This window comes from Stegostoma tigrinum, chromosome 16 (assembly GCF_030684315.1).
Source record: "Stegostoma tigrinum isolate sSteTig4 chromosome 16, sSteTig4.hap1, whole genome shotgun sequence".
Taxonomy (NCBI): Eukaryota; Metazoa; Chordata; class Chondrichthyes; order Orectolobiformes; family Stegostomatidae; genus Stegostoma; species Stegostoma tigrinum.
This window is the reverse complement of record NC_081369.1, coordinates 11,366,650-11,388,413: the sequence shown is the minus strand read 5'-3', so window position 1 is coordinate 11,388,413 and position 21,764 is coordinate 11,366,650. Positions and strand designations below refer to the sequence as shown.

At 42.3% G+C, this 21,764-nt stretch overlaps 1 protein-coding gene across 5 annotated transcripts in view; it reads left to right on the top strand.

Annotated features, from left to right (window-relative positions):
* Positions 1 to 18,063, top strand: part of mmp15b (matrix metallopeptidase 15b) — a 173,963-nt gene extending 155,900 nt beyond the window's left edge. For all 5 annotated transcript variants that reach the window (XM_059651610.1, XM_059651608.1, XM_059651612.1 and 2 more), the window contains 3 exons: positions 8,906 to 9,056; positions 9,549 to 9,664; positions 13,201 to 18,063. In XM_059651610.1, the coding sequence (XP_059507593.1) occupies positions 8,906 to 9,056; positions 9,549 to 9,664; positions 13,201 to 13,634 (701 nt within the window). In that variant the 3' untranslated portion in view covers positions 13,635 to 18,063. The remainder of the gene's footprint in view (positions 1 to 8,905; positions 9,057 to 9,548; positions 9,665 to 13,200) is intronic.
* Positions 18,064 to 21,764: the final 3,701 nt, after the last annotated feature.

The window sequence follows — 21,764 nt, the reverse complement described above, 5'->3', positions numbered from 1 at the left end:
TTGCATTCATTGGCCGGGGCATAGAGTTTAAAAATTGGCAGGTAATGTTGCAGCATTATTGCACCTTAGTTAGGCCGTACTTGAAATATTGTGTTCAATTCTGGTTGCCACACTCCCAGAAGGATGTGGTGGCTTTGGAGAGGGTGCAGAAAAAATTTACCAGGATGTTGCCTGGTACGAAGGGCATTAGCTAAGAGGAGAGGCTTGTGATTAGCTGGATTATCCTTGCCACCTTTCTTTAATAAAGGAACAACACTGGCTATTCTCCAGTCATCTGTGACCTCCCCTTTTGACAGTGAGGATACAAAGATTTCCCTCAAGGCCCCAGCAATTTCCTCCCTTACTTCTCTCAGTATTTTGGGATATATCCCGTGGGGACCTGTCTATCTTAATATTTTTCAAGACCCCCAATGCCTCCTCCCTTTTAGTATGGAGGGCATTAGCGATGAAGAGAGTTGGAGAAACATTGGATTGTTCTCACTTGAATGATGGAGGTTGGGGGGGACCTGATAGAGGTCTGCAAGATTATGAAGGGCATGGATAGACTGGACAGTCAGAAGCTTTTTCTCAGGGTGGAATAGTCAGTTAGCAGGGGCCATGGATTTAAGGTAAAAGGAGCAAGGTTTAAAGGTGATGCACGAAGCAAGTTTTTTACACAGAGGGTGGTGGGTGCTGGAACTCGTTGCCGGAGGAGGTAGTAGGAACAGATAATATCATGACTTTTAAAGGGCATCTTGACAAATATATGAATAGGATGGAAATAGAGGGATACAGTCCCCGGAAGGGTAGGTGGTTTCAGTTGTGACGGGCAGCATGCCGGTGCAGGCTTGGAGGGCCAAAGGACCTGTTCCTGACCTGTAATTTTCTTTGTTCCTCCAATTTACGTATGGCCTCACTCTGACAGTGGAGGAGGCCAAAGATGGACATGTCATCAGGAGAGTGGGAGGGGGAATTAAAATGGATGGCAACTGGAAGGTCAGGTTGGTTGTTTTGTGCAGAACACAGTTGCATCGCGAACCAGTCCGTGAGTCTGTGTCTGGTCTTCCCAATATCGAGGTGGCCGCCAGATCTGGCAGAGATTCACCTGCACTTCATCCAATCTTGTCAATTGCATCTGTTGATCCCTGTGTGGTCTCCTAGTATATCAGGGAAACCAGACACAGACTTGGGGACCAGTTCGTATAGCCCGAGAGCTCTGCGCGCAACAACCAACCCAGCCTTACGGTTGATACCCATTTTAATTCCCCCTCCCATTCCACTGACGACATAGCCATCCTTGGCCTCCTGCACTGTCAGAGTGAGGCCAAACGTAAGCTGGAGGAACAGCACCTGATATTTTGCCTTTTGAAGCTTACAGCCCAGTGGCCTTAACACTGATTTCACCAGCTTCAGGATCCCTCCACTCCCAGTCTTATCCTATTATTGCCTCTCCCCCTTCCGACATGACCTAACCTGTCCATCTTCCTACTTACCCATCCACTCCACCCTTCCCACAGACCAATTGTGATAATCCCAAAACCAGCCCAGTTCGTCCCCTCCCCCCGCTGCATCACACAACCAGCCCAGCTCATTCCCTCCCCCGACTGCATCCCAAAACCAGCCCAGCCTGTCTCTGCCTCCCTAACCTGTTCTTCCTCTCACCCATCCCTTCCTCCCACCTCAAGCCACACCTCCATTTCCTACCTACTAACCTCATCCCACCTCCTTGATCTGTCCGTCTTCCCTGGACTGACCTATCCCCTCCCTACCTCCCCACCTATACTCTCCTCTCCACCCTATCTTCTTTTCTCTCCATCTTCGGTCCGCCTCCCCCTCTCTCCCTATTTATTCCAGAACCCTCTCCCCATCCCCCTCTCTGATGAAGGGTCTAGGCCCAAAATATCAGCTTTTGTGCTCCTGAGATGCTGCTTGGCCTGCTGTGTTCATCCAGCTCCACACTTTGTTATCTTGGATTCTCCAGCATCTGCAGTTCCCATTATCTATGATAATCCCCTACCTGCATCCACCCATCACCATCTCTCCTACTCTTAACCCCGCTCACCACCTTCCCTTTAATTCTGGGCTCCTCTTCACCTCCCTAGTGTTGATGAAGGGTTTTGGCCTGAAACATTGACTTTCTTGCTCCTCAGATGCTGTCTTATCTGCTATGTTTTTGCAGGGCTTAGTAGTTTCACAGGTCTATAGTAATCGTCTAGCAAAACCTCTGTTATAGAAAATGGTCAGCAGTAAATGTTATTAGTCATAGAACAGCAATCATAAAATATTATTTCAGCATTTTATTTAAGTTGGGCAAACAGTATTATTTGTCTCAGCTTAGGACAGTTTTAAATAATACACACTGACTGGATGGAATTCAGTTCTTTTCAATGCCATTTAAAGTGTTCATACACATCTCAAAGGCTGTGCCTGTGCAGCAAAGAAATTGCATGTACAATCCATCCCCATTCTCCAAAACCAAGTTTATAATGTTGAATTTTAAGATGAACTTCATGTGCTTGACATTACTTGTGCACTGTCCTCGTAATGGAGGATCAGCAGAGGAGAAATTTTTGTTGCAAGCAAGTTTTGTTCTCATGGTGACAACAATTTTCAAATAGTGCACTCAACCTGTTAAAATATCTCAAGATGCTCCCAGGAACTTTAAAGCAAGATTTGACATCAAACCATTCCAAGGAGTTATTGGGGCAGATGACCCAAAGATTGGCCAAAATGGTAGTTTTTAAGAACACGAAAATGAGAGGGTGAAGAGGTTTGGGCTAGGGAAAGAATTCAAAGAACTTAGAGCCATGGCAACTGAAAACACAACTACTGGAGGTAGATTGATTAAAATTGGGAATGGACTAAAAAGCTAGAATTGGAAAAGCATAGTTATGTTAGAGGGTTGTAAGACTGGAGGAAATTGCAGAGATAGGAGCAAAGCATGGAAAGAAATGAAAACAAGAATGAGGAATTTAAAATTGTAGTGTTGCTTCACTGGGGGCCAGCTTTAGGCCAGGAGAGCATGGTTGATGGACGAAGAGGACTTGGGTGGAATTTTCCATAGTCAGTTAAAGTATTTTTTTTCGAGTGGCATGGTGCCTAGTCTGCTTTGGCTTGGAGTGGCTTCTGTCATGCAATCTTCCAATATTCACCTCACTAATTACGTAACTTGGCTCTGGATGTCTTTCTCAGGGAATCGTGCGGTTGGTGAGGGAGAAATGCTTGCCACAGCTGGAACCTGCTATCAATGACACTGCTAACATCATGCCTAAAGTCTAGCTGCGCAACACTTCAGATGCTGCAAGCCAGGAACTTTCCATTACACTGAGGTGCTTGACTATTACCACTGAAGACAGGGCCCAGAGATCTTGCACCCCACTTCATGGGCAGGAACCTGGAGTTCTTGGTGGGCAGGGCAGTGAGAGGAAGATTGTCATTTTTTTCTGCAGCTTTCCATAGGAGGTCATGCCATACCAAGTCAGCTTGGACTCAGATTGCAGCCTGGGTAGAGGGTACAGTATTCCAGGTAAATGGGACACCCAGTAGCACAGGACAAAAATCAATAATCAAGTGTCACCACCTTATTGTAGAATTTTACAATACAGAAGAAGGCCATTCAGTCTATTGTGTCTGTTCTGGCTCCCTAACTTGTCCCATTCTATGGTCCTGTCCTCATCGCGCTTTAAATTCATCACTTCTAAATATATATCCAGCTGTCTTTTGAAACCTCCATGGCCAATTACTTGAAAATTATGCAGTGTATTTGCTCTGTAAGCTGCTGGCATACGTTGTAGATGTTTCATTGGCATTGTCATTAACTATTACACAGTAATAGATACACCCTCGTGACTTTTCCCAGTGTGATGAGTCACCTGCCTCTCCTTCTCTGCTAAAAAGCAATGCATAGAGCCAAGCAAAAAGATGTAAACATGGACTCTAGAAATACGTCAAAAGGAAACATTTGGCTCAGATGAATATGTGTCCATTACAGACTGATTCAGGAGAATTTATAATAGGGAATTCAGAAACAGCAGAGAACTAAATAATTTTTTTGTGTCTGTTTTCACTGAAGGTACAGAACTTCTCCCACAATTATAAATCAAGTGACTTGGGAGAATGAGAATTTGAAAAAAAATTAATATTAGTAAGGTTATATTGACAAATTTAAATAGTGCTGAAAGTTGATCGATGCCAAGACCTGATGGTCTACATCCCAGTGTTGAAGGAGCTGTTTATAAGAGGTGGTTGCTGCTTTGGTGAATATCCTCCAAAATTCCATAGACTCTGGAATGATTCCTCATGATTGGAAGCATACAAAAGTCACCACATTATTCAAGAAAGGATCAAGAGGGAACTGTAGACCTTCTGGCCTTATATCAGGAGTAGCGAAAATGATAGAATTTATCATAAAGGTTATGATAAAAAGACATTTGGATAAAAAGCATCTGATTGGGCATAGACAGCGTGGATTTGTAAAGTGGAAATGGTGTTTGACAAATATGTTGTTGTTGTTTGAGCATGTTACTTACAAAATTGATAAAGGGGAATCGATGGATGCAGTATACTTGAATTTTCAGAATGCTTTTAATGATGGCTCCCACGTAAAGTTAGTTAGCAAAATTGAAGCATTTGGGCATCAGAGGTAAGATACTAGTGTGGATTAAGGATTTGCTAACAGACAGAAAACAAAGTCAGAATAAATATGTCATTCTTATGTTGGCAGATTGATTATTGGGGTATCACAAGGAAGAGTACCTGGGTTCCAGTATTCACTATATATATGAGTGAATTGGACATGTAGACAAAATGAAATATTTCCATATTCACAGTTTATACAAAGCTAAGCAGGAATGTATATTGTGAGGAAGATGTAAAAGATGTTTCAGGTGGATTTGAACAGGCTTACTGAGGAGGCAGAGAACATGGGAATAATGTGAGGCTATAAAATGTGAGGCTGGATGAACACAGCAGGCCAAGCAGCATCTCAGGAGCACAAAAGCTGACGTTTCGGGCCTAGACCCTTCATCAGAGAGGGGGATGGGGAGAGGGAACTGGAATAAATAGGGGGAGAGGGGGAGGCGGACCGAAGATGGAGAGTAAAGAAGATACGTGGAGAGAGTATAGGTGGGGAGGTAGGGAGGGGATAGGTCAGTCCAGGGAAGACGGACAGGTCAAGGAGGTGGGATGAGGTTAGTAGGTAGATGGGGGTGCGGCTTGGGGTGGGAGGAAGGGATGGGTGAGAGGAAGAACCGGTTAGGGAGGCAGAGACAGGTTGGACTGGTTTTGGGATGCAGTGGGTGGGGGGAAGAGCTGGGCTGGTTGTGTGGTGCAGTGGAGGGGAGGGGACGAACTGGGCTGGTTTAGGGATGCAGTAGGGGAAGGGGAGATTTTGAAATTGGTGAAGTCCACATTGATACCATATGGCTGCAGGGTTCCCAGGCGGAATATGAGTTGCTGTTCCTGCAACCTTCGGGTGGCATCATTGTGGCGGTGCAGGAGGCCCATGATGGACATCAGTTACAAGCTGGTTGCCTGAGATGGAGACTGAGAGGCCCAGGAATGTGAGGGATGTGCTGGAGATGGCCCAGGTGAACTGAAGGTTGGGGTGGAAGGTGTTGGTGAAGTGGATGAGCTTGTAACTGATGTCCATTTCAAGCCCACCGACTCCCACAGCTACCTAGAATACACCTCCTCCCACCCACCCTCCTGCAAAAATTCCATCCCCTATTCCCAATTCCTCCGCCTCCACCGCATCTGCTCCCACGATAAGACATTCCACTCCCGCACATCCCAGATGTCCAAGTTCTTTAAGGACCGCAACTTTCCCCCCACAGTGATCGAGAACGCCCTTGACCGCGTCTCCCATATTTCCCGCAACACATCCCTCACACCCCGCCCCCGCCACAACCGCCCTAAGAGGATCCCCCTCGTTCTCACACACCACCCTACCATCCTCCGGATACAACGCATCATCCTCCGACACTTCCGCCATTTACAATCCGACCCCACCACCCAAGACATTTTTCCATCCCCACCCCTGTCTGCTTTCCGGAGAGACCACTCTCTCCGTGACTCCCTTGTTCGCTCCACACTGCCCTCCAACCCCACCACACCCAGCACCTTCCCCTGCAACCGCAGGAAATGCTACACTTGTCCCCACACCTCCTCCCTCACCCCTATCCCAGGCCCCAAGATGACATTCCACATTAAGCAGAGGTTCACCTGCACATCTGCCAATGTGGTATACTGCATCCATTGTACCCGGTGCGGCTTCCTCTACATTGGGGAAACCAAGCGGAGGCTTGTGGACCGCTTTGCAGAACACCTCCGCTCAGTTCGCAACAAACAACTGCACCTCCCAGTCGCAAACCATTTCCACTCCCCCTCCCATTCTCTAGATGACATGTCCATCATGGGCCTCCTGCACTGCCACAATGATACCACCCGAAGGTTGCAGGAACAGCAACTCATATTCCGCCTGGGAACCCTGCAGCCATATGGTATCAATGTGGACTTCACCAGTTTCAAAATCTCCCCTTCCCCTACTGCATCCCTAAACCAGCCCAGTTTGTCCCCTCCCCCCACTGCACCACACAACCAGCCCAGCTCTTCCCCCCCACCCACTGCATCCCAAAACCAGTCCAACCTGTCTCTGCCTCCCTAACCGGTTCTTCCTCTCACCCATCCCTTCCTCCCACCCCAAGCCGTACCCCCATCTACCTACTAACCTCATCCCACCTCCTTGACCTGTCCGTCTTCCCTGGACTGACCTATCCCCTCCCCACCTATACTCTCTCCACCTATCTTCTTTACTCTCCATCTTCGGTCCGCCTCCCCCTCTCTCCCTATTTATTCCAGTTCCCTCTCCCCATCCCCCTCTCTGATGAATGGTCTAGGCCCGAAACGTCAGCTTTTGTGCTCCTGAGATGCTGCTTGGCCTGCTGTGTTCATCCAGCCTCACATTTTATTGTCTTGGAATTCTCCAGCATCTGCAGTTTCCATTATCTCTAATAATGTGAGGCTATCCACTTTGGTAGGAGAAACAGATGTGCAGATTATTTCTTAAATAACGAGAGGTTGGAAAGTGTAAATGTAGCACGTAAAGGGACTGGAGTGTCCTTGTCAGTAAGTCACGGAAGGCTATAATATGCAGGTGCAGCAATCAATTGGGAAGGTTATGGAATGTTAGCCTTTGTCACAAGAGCACTTAGTACAGGAGTGGAGAAGTACTTCAATTGTAAAGCAGATTGGTTAGAATGCATCTGGAGTACTTTGTAGATAAATCTACCTAGTAAATCTCTGGCAATTCATGTCTATGACTATCTATTGTACATATGCAGAGGAAAGTCACAACACCTCTGAAAGGACAAAATGTATCCATTGAGCAGGCCACTTGGCTTCTGACGATGCGATTCAGGTGTCTAGACCAATCTGATGGATTCTTTGAGTACAGGGCTGGTAGCCCCATGATGTCACCTGATGCTGACTTTTCCACTTGACTGGGATGAAACTGTAATGATTAAGTTTAAGCAGAGACTTATAGTAAAGTAGCACATCTGATTGAATACAGTAAAAAAAAAGATCCCCACACTTGCTCCAAGACAAGTGCAGAACTGACTACAAATATACTTGTTAGCATGTTGGTTGATATAGGCAGTTGGTTTTACTGACTGATGATCACCTTGGCTTGTCTTCTTCTATGTAACATCCTGATATGCTTCTGAAGCTCTTAAAGGTTCCTCACTGTGCCATCACACCTCCTGTAACAACCTAACTAGAAACTTAGAACTCCCCCACCCCTGGCTCTGATACCCTGCTATTCAAGGCCCTTTGACTTCTGTCTATAAATAAATAACTAGGAAAAAATTTGAAATGAAGGACCTCCAAGGAGTTATTTCAGGATTATTGTCAGTGCCACAAGCTTGTCAGAGTAGAAAAAGCAGGATATATAAGATGAACACATGACTGAAAAGATGGTGTGAGGGGGGGAGGGTTTCAGATTCATGGGGCATTGGAACTGGTTCTGGGGGAGTTGAACGGACTACATCTGGGCAGGACTGGGACTGATGTCCTTGGGGGGGATACTTGGTAGAGAGGTTGGGGAGAGTTTAAACTGGTGTAGCAGGGGAATGGGAACCAGAGGAGTAGGTCAGTAGATGCAGAAATTGAGGGAGAGTTGGAACCACCGCAAACATGTCTAAGAACAGACATTTTCAGTATGGAAGGGCAAAATGTGTTGGCGCAGGCTTGGAGACCCGAAGGTCCTGTTCCCGCACTGTATTGTTATTTTGTTCTATACAGGTGTACATGAACACAGATGGACATTAGAATACCCCTCATGCAGCAAAATTGCTTCAGATACTCCTCAACTTCTCTCAAATATTTTAGCAAGGATATGTCCTTTGGGAAACTAATTAATTTCAGTGATGGTGCTGGAGAGTGAGTTGTTTACATGAAAGTTTCTGAAAACCTAAATGGCGGAAGAAACAAATGGGCCAATATTGCTTCAAAATTGTTATATTAATCTTGATGCTCTTTCCATGTGCTTATTGGTAGAAACCCATTTATGACAGTGTTCGTTTAGATTGTTGTGGATCTGTACTGGATGTTTCCTCCTGATTTCTGCTTCTCCATTAGAATTGCAATAAAAGTTAAAGTTGCAAAGTAAGAAATTTACCCAAGGAAATTCCTTGTGTTTTATACAGGAAATCACTCTACCTGCATCCATAATAATGTTCATCTAAATCAAAATGGGTAGAAACTGATGATGCAGCTTATTCAGGACATAAGATGTCCCCTAGTCAATTTCTAAATTTGAAAATCAAGATTTTTATGGCAGCAAAAGAGAAAAAAGTCTTGAGGTTTCAAAGTTGTCTAGAATTCAGTTTAGGTTGAAGGGTTACTAGAATTCTTCCTTCATTTCCAGGTGACAAATTCTGGCTGTTCAATGAAGCAATGTTGGAGCCGGGATATCCTCGTCATCTGATGGGACTTGGTGCTGGAATGCCTGGTGACAGGATTGATGCAGCTATTTGGTGGGAAATCACCGGTCAGACATACTTCTTCAGAGGTGACAGGTCTGATTTGAGTTTCATGTCTTTTTTCACTTTGCCATTCAAGTTGGATTACAGAAGAGAGCTCTGGCCTCAGAGTCAGAAATGCAACAACTTTCATTTCCCTGATTGTTTTGAAAGAACATTTTACTTTCATGATAAAAACGAATTCCCAGGCCATTACTGTAACATTAACTGTCGGCAATCTGAAGCAACACAGCATATGCCACGATGCAGGTTCTGCAGTGAACGGATTCAGTAACATGCCCATGCCTAATGCACTTCAAACAGTACTTTGTTTAGATATGTCTACTCATATTTCATTTGGGTTATATGCTGCCTTGTATTTAATTACCTGACCTGGTCCCATTGACCTTGTATGGTCTTTGATGTACAGTTACCTACCCAGACTAAATACCCCTTGTGTAGAGAATTATGTGATCTGAGGAGGGACTGACTTGCCTTTTGTTGTGTTGCTTGACACTAAATATTGACTTGGCTTTCTGCTCATTTCAGATACTGGCGCTTCAGTGAAGAGAGGAGAGCAGTAGATAATGGCTATCCAAAGCCTATCAGCATTTGGAAAGGAATCCCACCTTCACCAAAGGGGGCCTTCCTTTCTGATGATGGAGGTAATCAAAATCTCCAGCTGGCAACTGTTTCTGTTTGTTAAATGAAAAGAAATTGCATTTAACTTCAGGTAATGGCTATACTGTTGTATGGTGTGAGCATGAGGCATCATTTTTTAATAAAGAGTGCGAGGTCAACAATAGTGTAACACATTGGAAAATATAGTCACTTAGGGCGGAATCGTTCGAGAGCCAAGTGATGTCGACTGTGGCAAGCTGCGTGGCAGAATCAGGTAACAGGTTCCACAAAGCCCATCTCAATGTTGAGAACATGTTGCTGTATCTTTTATGATTTTCAGAAGTGGCATAGCAAGATTCTTCATAGACAATGGCGCAGTGCCATTTGGCGGTCATTGTTGATTGTTAAATGCTTTGTTAATGCTACAACACACTTTATTAATATTCAGACTGTCATGTAACCAAACTCGTCAAACAAGCAAAACATAAGAAAGCCCAACGAGAAAATCCGAGTAAGCACCTGGGAGATTTAATCTGCCCCTTCCTCCAAATTATGTTAGGGACTGGGCTCCAGCATCTCAGGGCATTCCCCAAGAGCATTAGCCACATTAAAAAAATTTCTTCAGATGTAGGGATTGCCAGGAGGGCCAGCATATGTTGCTCACCTCTACTTGCCTTTGGTGGTGAGCTGCCTTCTTAAAGCCCAGCAGCCCATCTTCTGTAGGTGGACATGTAATGCTGCTAAGGAGGGTGTTCCAGGATTTTGGCCCAGCAACTTTTAAGGAATGGTGATATATTTCCAATGCAGGATGGTGAGTTGCTTGTAGGAGAACTTACAGGTGGTGGTGTTCTACTGTATCTGCTGCCCTTGTCCTTTGAAGTAGCTATGGTCATGGCTTTGGAAGGTGCTGTATAATGAACTTTAATGAATTACTGCAGTGCATCATGTAGGTGGTACTTACTGTTCCTACTTAGTGTTGGTAAGTGGAGAGAGTGAATGTTTGTCAGTCAAGTGAGTTGCTTTGTCCTGGATAGTGTCAAGCTCCTTGAGTTTTGTTGGAGCTGCATTCATCCAAGTGGGAGTATTCCATCACACTTTTTTTTAATTCATTCACAGGATGAGGGCATCACTGGCTAGGCTAGGATTTGTTGCCCATCCCTAATTGCCCAGAGGGCAGTTAAGAGTCACCCACATTGCTGTGGGTCTGGAGCCACTTGTGGGCCGGACCAGGTAAGGATGGCAGTTTCCTTCCTTAAAGGACATTTGTGAACCAGATGGGGTTTTCCATCAATCAACAATGGATTCATGGTCATCATTAGACTCTAAATCCAGATTTTCATTGAATTTTATTGAATTCCAACATTTGCCAACATCTGGAATTTGAACCCAGGTCCCCAGAACATTACCTGGGCCTCTGGATTGACAGTCAAGCAATAATAAGACTAAGCAATAGCCTTCCCCATTTGTGATTTGTGTCTTGGAGATGGTGGACAGATGCACCCCATGTCCACAGACATTGACATCCGTCACGTGCCAATCTGTAAGGACCCTTCAGGCACGTCTTTGATTCACTTACATATGGCTTTTGCATTTTTGCACTTTAATGCTGTATCGCAGTCCTTGCTATAGCAAGAACACTGTGCGTCAGGCACATGTGCCCAGATCATGACCGGGCCTGGCTGCATCTCTTGGCTCTTAGCTTGCTGTTATAGTGCTTACTCAGTCTGAGCCTACCTGGGTGTTAACAGCGTTCCTGCCGTGCATCGCCTTTTCTTGCTTTTTTGTGCTAAGTCCTCTCAGGCAGAGATACCAGGCTCACAGTACAGCTGTCTTGCCTTGTCATTTTGTGCAAGCAGAAAACTAGGAAACTTGTCGTAGTTATCAGCGGACCTTAGCCAAGTCAAGGAGGATAGTCTATGCTCAGAGGTGGTGGAGCAATAATTCGAGGGCAGCCTCCAATACCAAATGAGGCCTTTCTTGGATGGTCAAAGTCAGAATCTCATAAGGGATGAGCAGCACTGCACCTGTCTTCAATCTTCCTGCCCTGTTGTGGCTGTTCCCTCCTTGAATGCAAGAGAAAGGCTAGTATTAACAGAGATTAGATTTGGTGGATCAGCTGTGACATTTGGTAGCTCATTTAGCTCTGTTGATAGCTGGTTTGCAGTGCAGAGTGACACTAACAGCAGGGTGACACCAACATACTTGTCAATGTATTGCCTGAGCTGTGGTGACCTTTGGGATAAACCCACCACCAGTTGTCTCTCTGTATTGATAGAACAACCTGTTGATTCTTTAGGACTATGGTGATTGCACATTTGGTGCTGATGGAGACTTGTACCAAGAGAGTGAATAAGCAGCGTAGAAGGCATACAGGGTGCTAGAGATTGTTGAGAGCAAGTGGGGGAAGATTTTGCAAGCAGCTGTGAGTGATGAATCTAAATGAGATGTGGGTACAGTAGCAGAGGTAGAGTAAGTATGAGTCATTTGGAAAGCAGATAGATGAACTATACCCTGTGGAATGGCAAAAGTCATTGACTTTCTTCTTTTAGTGCTAGGTATGCCTCCAAATATCTTTAACCTGATGGCAATCTCGCACTCGGCTGGCACTGTCTGATATTGTGACTATCACTGTTGGTCCTGGGGTGAGGAGGGAAGTTCCGTGGCAGCACTGTCCCATCTTTCACAACCTCCTGAACTGTGCCCACAAAGTGGGATATCAGTTTTCCCCCGTCTCGCATGTCTTGAGCAAATATCAGGAACCAAATAGGGTGGCCCTGGACTGAACACTTGACTGGGTGCACAATAGGCCTGTGGTGATTGCATGGATACAGAGGATGCCGGTGAATTCCAGGATGTCTGGTGAATAGTGAGTTGTTCTAGGAATGGGGGCATGGTAAGATAGGGTGCAAATGGGACGAGAGATACTCCATAGGGGAAGGATTGCTAATTAGTGTGATGAGATTTTTTTAGGATGGAGTGAGATAATTTGCTAGGCCTCGCAGCGACCACGCTCTTAAAAAAAAACTTGATGCAACTCTGACTTGGCCAAAGAAGTGTAAGATTCAACTTAGTTACTGCTTTATAATAAGTTTACTATGCCTAAATACAGTTTGGACTGTTCTGTTACTCTGAATAACCCTTAGTGATTGCTGCATTTCATTATGACCCAATTAACTGGTGTTGCTATCTATAGTAATTTATGTATTTGCACTCACAAAACCTTTTGCTTTTCAGTCCTATATAAATTTTTCTTTTACAAGTAACATGTACCCTCTTTACTTACAAAAATTAAAATATCTCATTTATCTGTTGGAATTCAGTTGCCTTTTCCATGGAAATACAATGCCCATTCTGTAATTTTTTTAAATGGCAACTTGTAATTATTTGTAGCTCTCTGCAGCATTGACTAACCATCACTGTCATCTACAAATATAGTTGTGTTTTTGACTTGTCTAATTTGTCAAAACATAATGACCATTAATACATAAGCTAACTATCTTGTAAAAATACTGAATTAATTAATTATGCAGCATTTTTATTGGCATGTAATTTCTAAAACTATTTATATTTTGATTGACAGCTTACACACATTTTTACAAAGGTACCAAATACTGGAAGTTTAACAACCAGTTGCTGAGAACAGAACCTGGTTATCCAAAATCCATTCTTCGTGACTGGATGGGATGCCATCAGGATGTTGAACCTGGTTTTGATGAAAAGGAGCCTACTATTGATATTGATGATTCTGATGATACTAATGACATTGATGACGAAGATGATAAAGAAGGTGAGACCAGAGAAGAGGAGGACAAAAAGAGGGAAGAAGAAGTGGATATCCATATTAATATCCCCGTGGATGACTACACTAGAACAATGAATATAGTAATTGTCATTGTTCCATTAATTCTGCTGCTCTGCATTTTGGGATTGATCTATGCCATCCTCCAGCTGCAAAAGAAAGGAACACCAAGACTCTTGCTGTACTGTAAACGGTCAATGCAGGAATGGGTTTGACTCTGTCATTGGTGCTGTTACTCGATGGCTCACAGTTGGGTCACAGTCATTGAGCCCAGGTGACATTACTTCTCAATTTTGTTATTTTATTTTATACAGTCCTGCTCAATGATGTTAAATAAGGCATTAACATAAGAAACATAGAGAATTTGAGGTATTTTGAAGTGGTGCCAGTGTTATTGGGTTAAAAGAATTTGTGATCTGGTTCCAAGGAATGCTTTCCAAACCTCTTTATCTCCAGACCCTTAAATTGTGCTGAGTGGGATGGTACAAAATTTTGAAGCCTGGCCTGAGTAAAAATTCCTATTGGGCTTCCAAGAGGAGTTTCACTGGCTGGAGATGATGAGCCACAAGGCACAAATCACTTGAAATAACTAATACAGTATGTGTACATTATTCATTAGGGTTAATTCATAAGTAATTTTTATCCAACCCCACTGCTTTTAGTCCTCTGAAATATTTCCACTCCTGAGCTGAAGAAAGATTTTCTGCATATTGGCTAGAATCATCATAATTTGGTGATAGGACAACTGCTGATAACTACAGTGAGTCATAAAAAAATCCACATTCATTGGAGCAGGTTCCAAAAATTGCCTTGTTTCTTCATACCTTAGAGTTGCAGTTACACTAATTATATCCAGAGAGCTTTAATAAAACAGCTGTATAACTGGGAGATATATATAATTCCATTGCATCTTTGTAAGTTACTTAGTGTAACTTACTATAAGCACTTGGAAATTGTCCTATTACTTAGACTTAGCTAATTCTATGAGATGTCCTGTCAACATTATGACTCTTGTATGGTTACACTTGTTCTACTGAAAGAAGGTCATTCTGTTTCTCTCTTTTTTAGTAGAGGACCAAAGAACTTTATCAACTTCTTTTTAAAGCTTTGCACTTGTGCCTTTCCGACAAGTTGGGTTGTTGCTGCCACAAAAGCATCACAAAAATAGTTTACCAGAAGTCCTGGCTTACCTTCTCAGGCTAAAAGCAGGGTCTCCTTGACAGTAACCTAACTCTGGGCTGGAATCTAGAGGCTGATCCCTGCTGATTGCAGACTTGTCTCTCCTGGTGAAAGACTAAAACCTGCTGATTACAATCATTCTTACAAGCTAGATCGACGCAGAGTTCTAACTGGATAGAGCTACCTGTTAAAAATTCCAATTATGGATAGTTTACATTCTGATTGTTGTTTCATCTGTAGAATATGTTGTACATAAAGAGTGAAGATGTCCTTGTTAGCACTTTGAATCTATTAAACGATCTATGTCTGAATTGGAGGCAGAAATGCAATAGAATGGGGATAATCAGTTAGTGGAGGATATTTCATGAGGATAATCTGTCAGCTGATTGGCTTTGATTTAAGAAGAATTTGTAAATAAGAACATAATGGATGCCTAAGGAATAGGCTTGTCATTTTTTGCCAATTTCAAGATTCAGCTTTGGAAGAATTCATATTTGTAGTCTTTATTTCAACACCTGCTACGAAAAGGTCATCAAGGTTGCCCTAAAATATAGTAAGAGTTAACTTTCACCTTTAACTTTTAATGAGCTGCAGGAAGTCTTATGATGTGTTGTTTCTTCATTATTTATTCACAATTCCCTCGAAGAAATTATGGAGATACATAGGAGTCAGGTTAGATGTGCAATCAACAAAAGTGAACTCTATCTCTTTGTCTTCTCTGAAGACTATTGATACAATTTTTATCTGCCAGTCCAGTAGTAAGAGTTGGATGATCCAAAATTTCCTCCACTTTTCTTTCAATAAATCGGAAAACATTTTCAGCAGCTCATGAGCCTCTGTAGTTGCACATCAGTCTAAATCAGCCTATGTAGAACTTTGCTACATTGCTCAACTCAGTTATTAAAACTACCACTATGTATGCTGCACCTCTTCCACCTTCACTTCCTATATTAGTCCACGACTTGGTCACATCTAATGTTTTCCAGCCAGTTTCCTTGTTTTCAACTTGAACAAAATACAACATATTTAGCACTCTATGGTTTGCCTTCTGCTTGCAAGAATTCTTCATTTGCGTCATTCCAGCCTTTTCTAAAGTCTGTTAGCTTGCCATGCTCCAAGAATATTGACTTCAACATTGTAATGCTTTACTTCAAATCCATAGCTCCCTCCCACATTTCCTGCTTCCATTTAAACTTCCCAACACACACTTATTTTTTCTGTTTTATGTGCCTTTGAGTATGTCATTGGACAATTTCAGCTGTGATCTGTTCTCCTACTACTTCTCTTCTTGCCTTGCAAACCTCTGAAACCATTCTGTTTGTGCATTTTCTCTTACATTAGATTTTAACAGTCACATTTTGTAAAGTCAAACATGTCATAATTATTTTTCTTTTCATGAGGATCATCAAAGCAATGTAATTACTGATTGTTGCATTACCTAGGTATCCAGAAAGTTTTTTTTTACAGAGTAATGCCCAAGAACCTGCAACAAAGTGATGAAAGTTCAATGTAAAACCTGGAAATGATGAAGGAAGTGGTTAGTGTTTAGGAAGCAACAGACATTTGTTAGCAGATTTTCATTGAGTACACCAGTGAGGGTGGGTGGTGGAGGGAAGAAGGGTCCCTACCCAAAATGTTAACTTCGCTGCTCTTCTATTGCTGCCTGCCCTGCTGTGTTTTTCCAACTCCATATTGTGATGTCTCTGACTCCAGTATCTGCAGTTCTTGCTATCTCTGAGGGAAACAGTTACTGTTTTGTATGGCCAATAGGATCTGCACTGGAATTCCTTCTGTTTTAAGTAAAATCTAAGGCTAATACATCAAAAATGAAAAAAAAAATGCAGAATCAGGTGATGCAATCAATATTAGTGAGGCAGTCAAGAACGAGCTCGATAAATCTTTAATTGGTAATAATATCATGGTGAAATCATGTGCAGGTAAATGTTAGTTAATGCACACCAGAAAGGAAATGATTGATACACCATGGCCTATCTAAGGATGAAACTGGAAGAGACCCGTGGTTGTATGTAGAGTTGACATTTGAAGTAAAATAATATTAAAGCAGTTAAAATTTTGAGTTAAGTTAGAAAAAATAATTAAGCTATTTATATTACAGCACTTCGGTCAAAATCTAGAGTTCCTTAAAAAGATATTCGAATCGCCTAGCTGGTGCATAGAAGATTCTTGAAGCATTTAGCTAATGCCAGAGAAATGGAGTTAAAAGGGAACCCTATAGAAATATTATTTCTTCAGTCTTGATTGGAGATGACTGAGAGGTGAGCTTAAGGTCAATATAAAATGATAAAGTTTGGAACTTTACCAAGTTAAACTAACAAAAGGGAAACAAAACACAGATGCAGTCTTCAAAAGGTAAATTTGGGTCTAATGTCTGGAAGTTCTTTTGTAGAATAACAAGTATTTGAAATGGATTTCCAGGCAAGGCAGCCAAAACTTTGGAATCATTAAGAGACAGTTGAAAGATGTGATTAGAATTGCAGATATTTCCATTTGCTCAACCCAATGGCCTCGCACTTCTGTAATGCCTTTGTGCCTTTGGAATCGTACATTTCAATTTCTGGGCAGCCAGTCACATGTTGCATTTTGTCATAAGGTGTAGGGAGACCGAAGAAAGATGTTCTCTCTTGGATAATGACCACATGTTGTGGATTATTACAGGGTCACAGCTAATGTTTTAGATTTGTTCAGACTGTCCACTGAAAGCCTTGGTTGGCTGATCCAAAACAAAACGGGTGGCAGTTCTGATCAGGACACTGCATGATCACCCTGGTTCCATATGTCACACTGCATGTGACTGTATGTTAAGTATTAATAAAAAGTGGGAGCATCTAACAGTCTTTCTCTTCATTTTATCCAAACTGTTACAGGTTGCAGTTTAAAGTCTAAAACTTTCAGAATCATGACTTAGAACCAACTTAATTAGAATCAGACTTATTTTTTGGAGGTTAACTCTTTAATCAGTCCATAATAGTGTGGTGATTTCAAGGTACCTTTTAAAATTGGTGCTAATTTCTGATAATGGGAAGGTATCCAACAGTGACTTCATTCAGGGTATTACAATGTGATCTGGGCAGCTAACAGTGTATTTTGTACATAGTACAGCTAGGCAGTCATACATTACAATTGTATTGCGGGTATTTACAAAACAATAATAACTAAATAAATATGGGAGCATCACCACTGAACTCTTTTTGTTGTTCAACACAGGCTTCTGCACTTGTGTAAATTAGCCATCACAGTGATGGTATACAAACATCGCTAAGCTGCAATAATGACTGTCACTCAATGTTCCTAGAAATCATGCAGTTTGGAAACAAATGTTATACATATGGTTATACTTTAAAATAGCGTCATGTATTTAGAATTTCTGATGCTCATTTTTAAATTGGTTCATGCTGGGCGTGTGTTAAAATTAAATGCCACAAATGAAACTTCCTGCTCCTGCAATGACTGGTCAGTTGCTTCTTTCATGTTTTTTGAGAATGCATAGTGACACATGTATTTGCTCATTCATAACACCAGAATGACAAATCATTCTTATCTATAACACAATGTTTGGGCAATAAATTGCAGTTGTGGTTCACGGCAAAGTAAGTATCCAGAAACAGGATTGTGTCTTTTCTGATCTGAAACTTAAAATCTTATTCATTTCATAGAACAGCATGCTATAAGGCAAAACTATTACCTTTGGCAAGGTGTAAAACAACTGAAGTTCATAATTTGCTCATCATGATTCTGCTCTGTCAGACAGAAAATAGAATCCTTTCAGTGTATTTTTCAGGCTAAAACTGGCTCAGAAAATATAACAACTCAGAGGTATGACAGCACAATGAATAAATGTTAAACTGTTCTAGTAATTATAAGTACAATTTTTATTTTCAGAATCTTTCAGTTGAGGTTTTTATAAATGTTGTTTGCTTGGATGGAACCTCTTCCACAGTTTAGCATGAAAATTAAGTACACAGGGCACTGAAGTACAGAGAGGCCCCACTGTACTATTTTCTTTTCTAGGTCAGGGAATCTCAGCTTTTGCTACTGAGGTCCCACCCCTATGTTATAAGAAAATAAATGGACATCCTGTAACTGAACACAGGTATTTTATTTGTATGAAAATTAGTTAATAATTAAGGGTGTAAATAATTTTTTTAGTTTTGTTTTGCTTACTTAAAATGAGTAGAAGATTGACTGCATGATCTCCAATGTAGCAGTGAGGGGGAGCTGCATTGAACAAAGTTAGAAACTAAAGATAAGTGAAAAGTTAACTGTGATGCCCTGCCAACATTCTCCAGGACATTACCATTGACTGTGTATAACCCCTGTCCTGATTTCCCTTCCCAAAATGAGCACCTCACATTTATTAAAATTAAACTCCGTCTGCTCCTCGTTGGCCCATTGGCCCAGATGATCAAGATCCCATTGTATTCTGAGGTAACCTTCTACACTGTCCACTACACCTCCAATTTTGGTGTCATCTGCAAACTTTCTAACAATATCTCCTATGTTCATATCCAAAACATTTATTAATGAAAAGCAGTGAACCCAGCATCAATCCTTGTGACACACTACTGGTCACAGGCCTCCAGTCTGAAAAGCAGCCCTCCACTATCACCCTCTGCTGTCCTTGCCATTCTAAGTGGAACAGACAATGGGTTTGGAAGTTGCTGACAAATTTTAATATAATTCCTTTATTCTCCAATCCCATTAATTTACAATGTTTTTGGTATCGATTCCCAGAGAAATTATAAGCTTTTTTGTTGCTGTGAGAACCACCCCACTGGTGTCTCCGGCCGTGAGCATCTTCCACATCTTGCAGCTTGGTCCACACAGATAACAACTCTTGATGTGTTATTCTGCTAGTTGGGGAGGTTCGTGCTGAAGATGGGGTCTGGGACATGGGTCAAATGGGGCTATCTCTAGAATAAGTGTTCTACATTTTAGTTTACAGCGAAAGAAGTAAACTCAAAATCAGAAAGGAACCTCAAATACTCTGATACAGAAACTGAAATTTTTTGAAATATATAGAGCTATGGTAACTTGTAAACACACAGGATCCTGTTTCAGATGTTGACTTTCACTTCAGTAGATGAAGAATCTGCACTTTGAGATGTTAATATTTTCTGTCTTTACAGCTGCCAATGGAATTAATGTGGCCATAATTTTGTAGAAAAGCAATTCAGAACTGGGTACCCCTGAGACACTATGGCTCATCAGCAACTACAGAATTGTATTCAGTCACAATCTGTAATTTCATGACACAGTATATTCCTGACTTTTAACATTATCACCATGCCATTGGACCAGGTCTGATTTGATGAAGTGCAAAAAGGGTTGGCTTGTCAACTAGTATAATTATAACGCACGATTACTTACGTCCCAGCAATAGAAGCTGCAGTCAATAAATAGATGACCAGGAGGCCGGCAGAACACAGCAAACCAAGTAGCATCTCGAGGAAAAGTCAACATTTCGGGTATTACCCTTCAGGACTGAATGTGGGAGTAGGGGGAGCTGCAGGTAAAGTGGGGGAACAGATAGCAGAATGGTGGTGATAGGTAGAAACTGGTAGTATGTACCTTGGATACTTTGGATATTCCAACATCTGCAGTTTTTGTTTGTCTCTGTGCAATAAATACAACTAGGTGGCCTCAAAACTAATTGATCAACACTAAGCTGTGCAGTCCTGCCACATCTGGCCCTGAATGGTGATGGTGAGTTAAACAACTGGTTGGAGGAGGTGATTCCATAAATATCCCCACTCACAATAATGAGGGAGGCCAATTCATCAGTAAAGCATTTGCATTCATCGTCAACTCACCTAGAAGTGGTGATTGCATGACCCAATGCAACTGACTGTTGAGGTCCCCAGTTCCTTTGATGTAGGTATTTGGATTATAATCTTTATGACAAATGGACACTGTAATTGGTGACGGGCCCTGACTACATTTGACAAATGTACTGAGGACTTGTGCTCCATAACTAGACATGGTCCTGACAAGTTGCTGCAGCATACCTGCAACACAGGCATCTACTCAGCAAGACAGATGCCCAAGTCGCTGCTTTGCGGACAAAGGCTCAATAATAAACCTGGAATTGATAGCTCATCTCAGTTTCAGCCTGGGAAGTCACTAAATTCAAAGCCAATTATAATCAGACAACAGATGTTGGCCTTGCTGGTGATACATACATCCTATTAAAGAATAAAAAAGTGTGAAAGTGACTGCCCTTAACATCAAGGCAGCATTCTGACTCCACTACAAACTGACCAACTCTCACAGTTACCTTGACTATACATCTTCACTCCCTGTTTCCTCTAAAGAGTTTATTCCATTCTTCTAGTTCCTCGGTCCCTAAAGTAAACTGTCTCTCTCACTTGGAGTCTTGTGCCCAGCGATGGCATTCCTGATGCTGTTTCTCATACACACATAGACACACACCCACCTCTGGTCCAGGAAGATCTGATTTAACCTGGTGGAGTACCTTCTTCCCATTAACAACTCCGCTGGAGCTGTCACTGTAGTTGCATGAGGGGTGGCCCTGTAATCAAACAGGGACTGGAACAACTTGGTATCAAGTGAAGCTGTAGGCTGTTGCTTTATACCTGCCTTTAAAGTTTGGGCTGCTCTTGCCACCAGACCAAGGGACAATGGATTGTATGGAGATGAATGCCATGCAACTTTAGAAAATACTCAAATTCCCTGCTGGTAAATGATTGCCCTTTGCCTGTGACCAACGCTTCTGGAACTCCATATATTGCAAAAGATGCTCGCAACTTTTCAATCTTTGTCCCTATGTTTGATGAATGAGCCCTATGCACATTTAACCACTTTGAATAGGAGTGAAAAGTATGATAGAATACTGCCCAGAGCTGAGGAATTCTAAGGTTAGAAAGACCATAATGGGAGTTATCTACAGGCTCCCAAACAGTAGTCTGGATGTAGGGCGTAAGTTGAATCAGGAGTTGAAATTGGCCTATTGCAAAGGTATTACTACAGTTGTAATGGGGAATTTCAGCATGCAGGTAGAGTGGGAGAATGAGGGTGGTACTGGAACCCAAGAAAGGGAGTTTGTGGAGTGCCTCTGAGATGGATTCTTGGAACAGCTGGTACTGGAGTCACCAGGGAGAAGGCAATTCTGGATCTGGTGCTGTGCA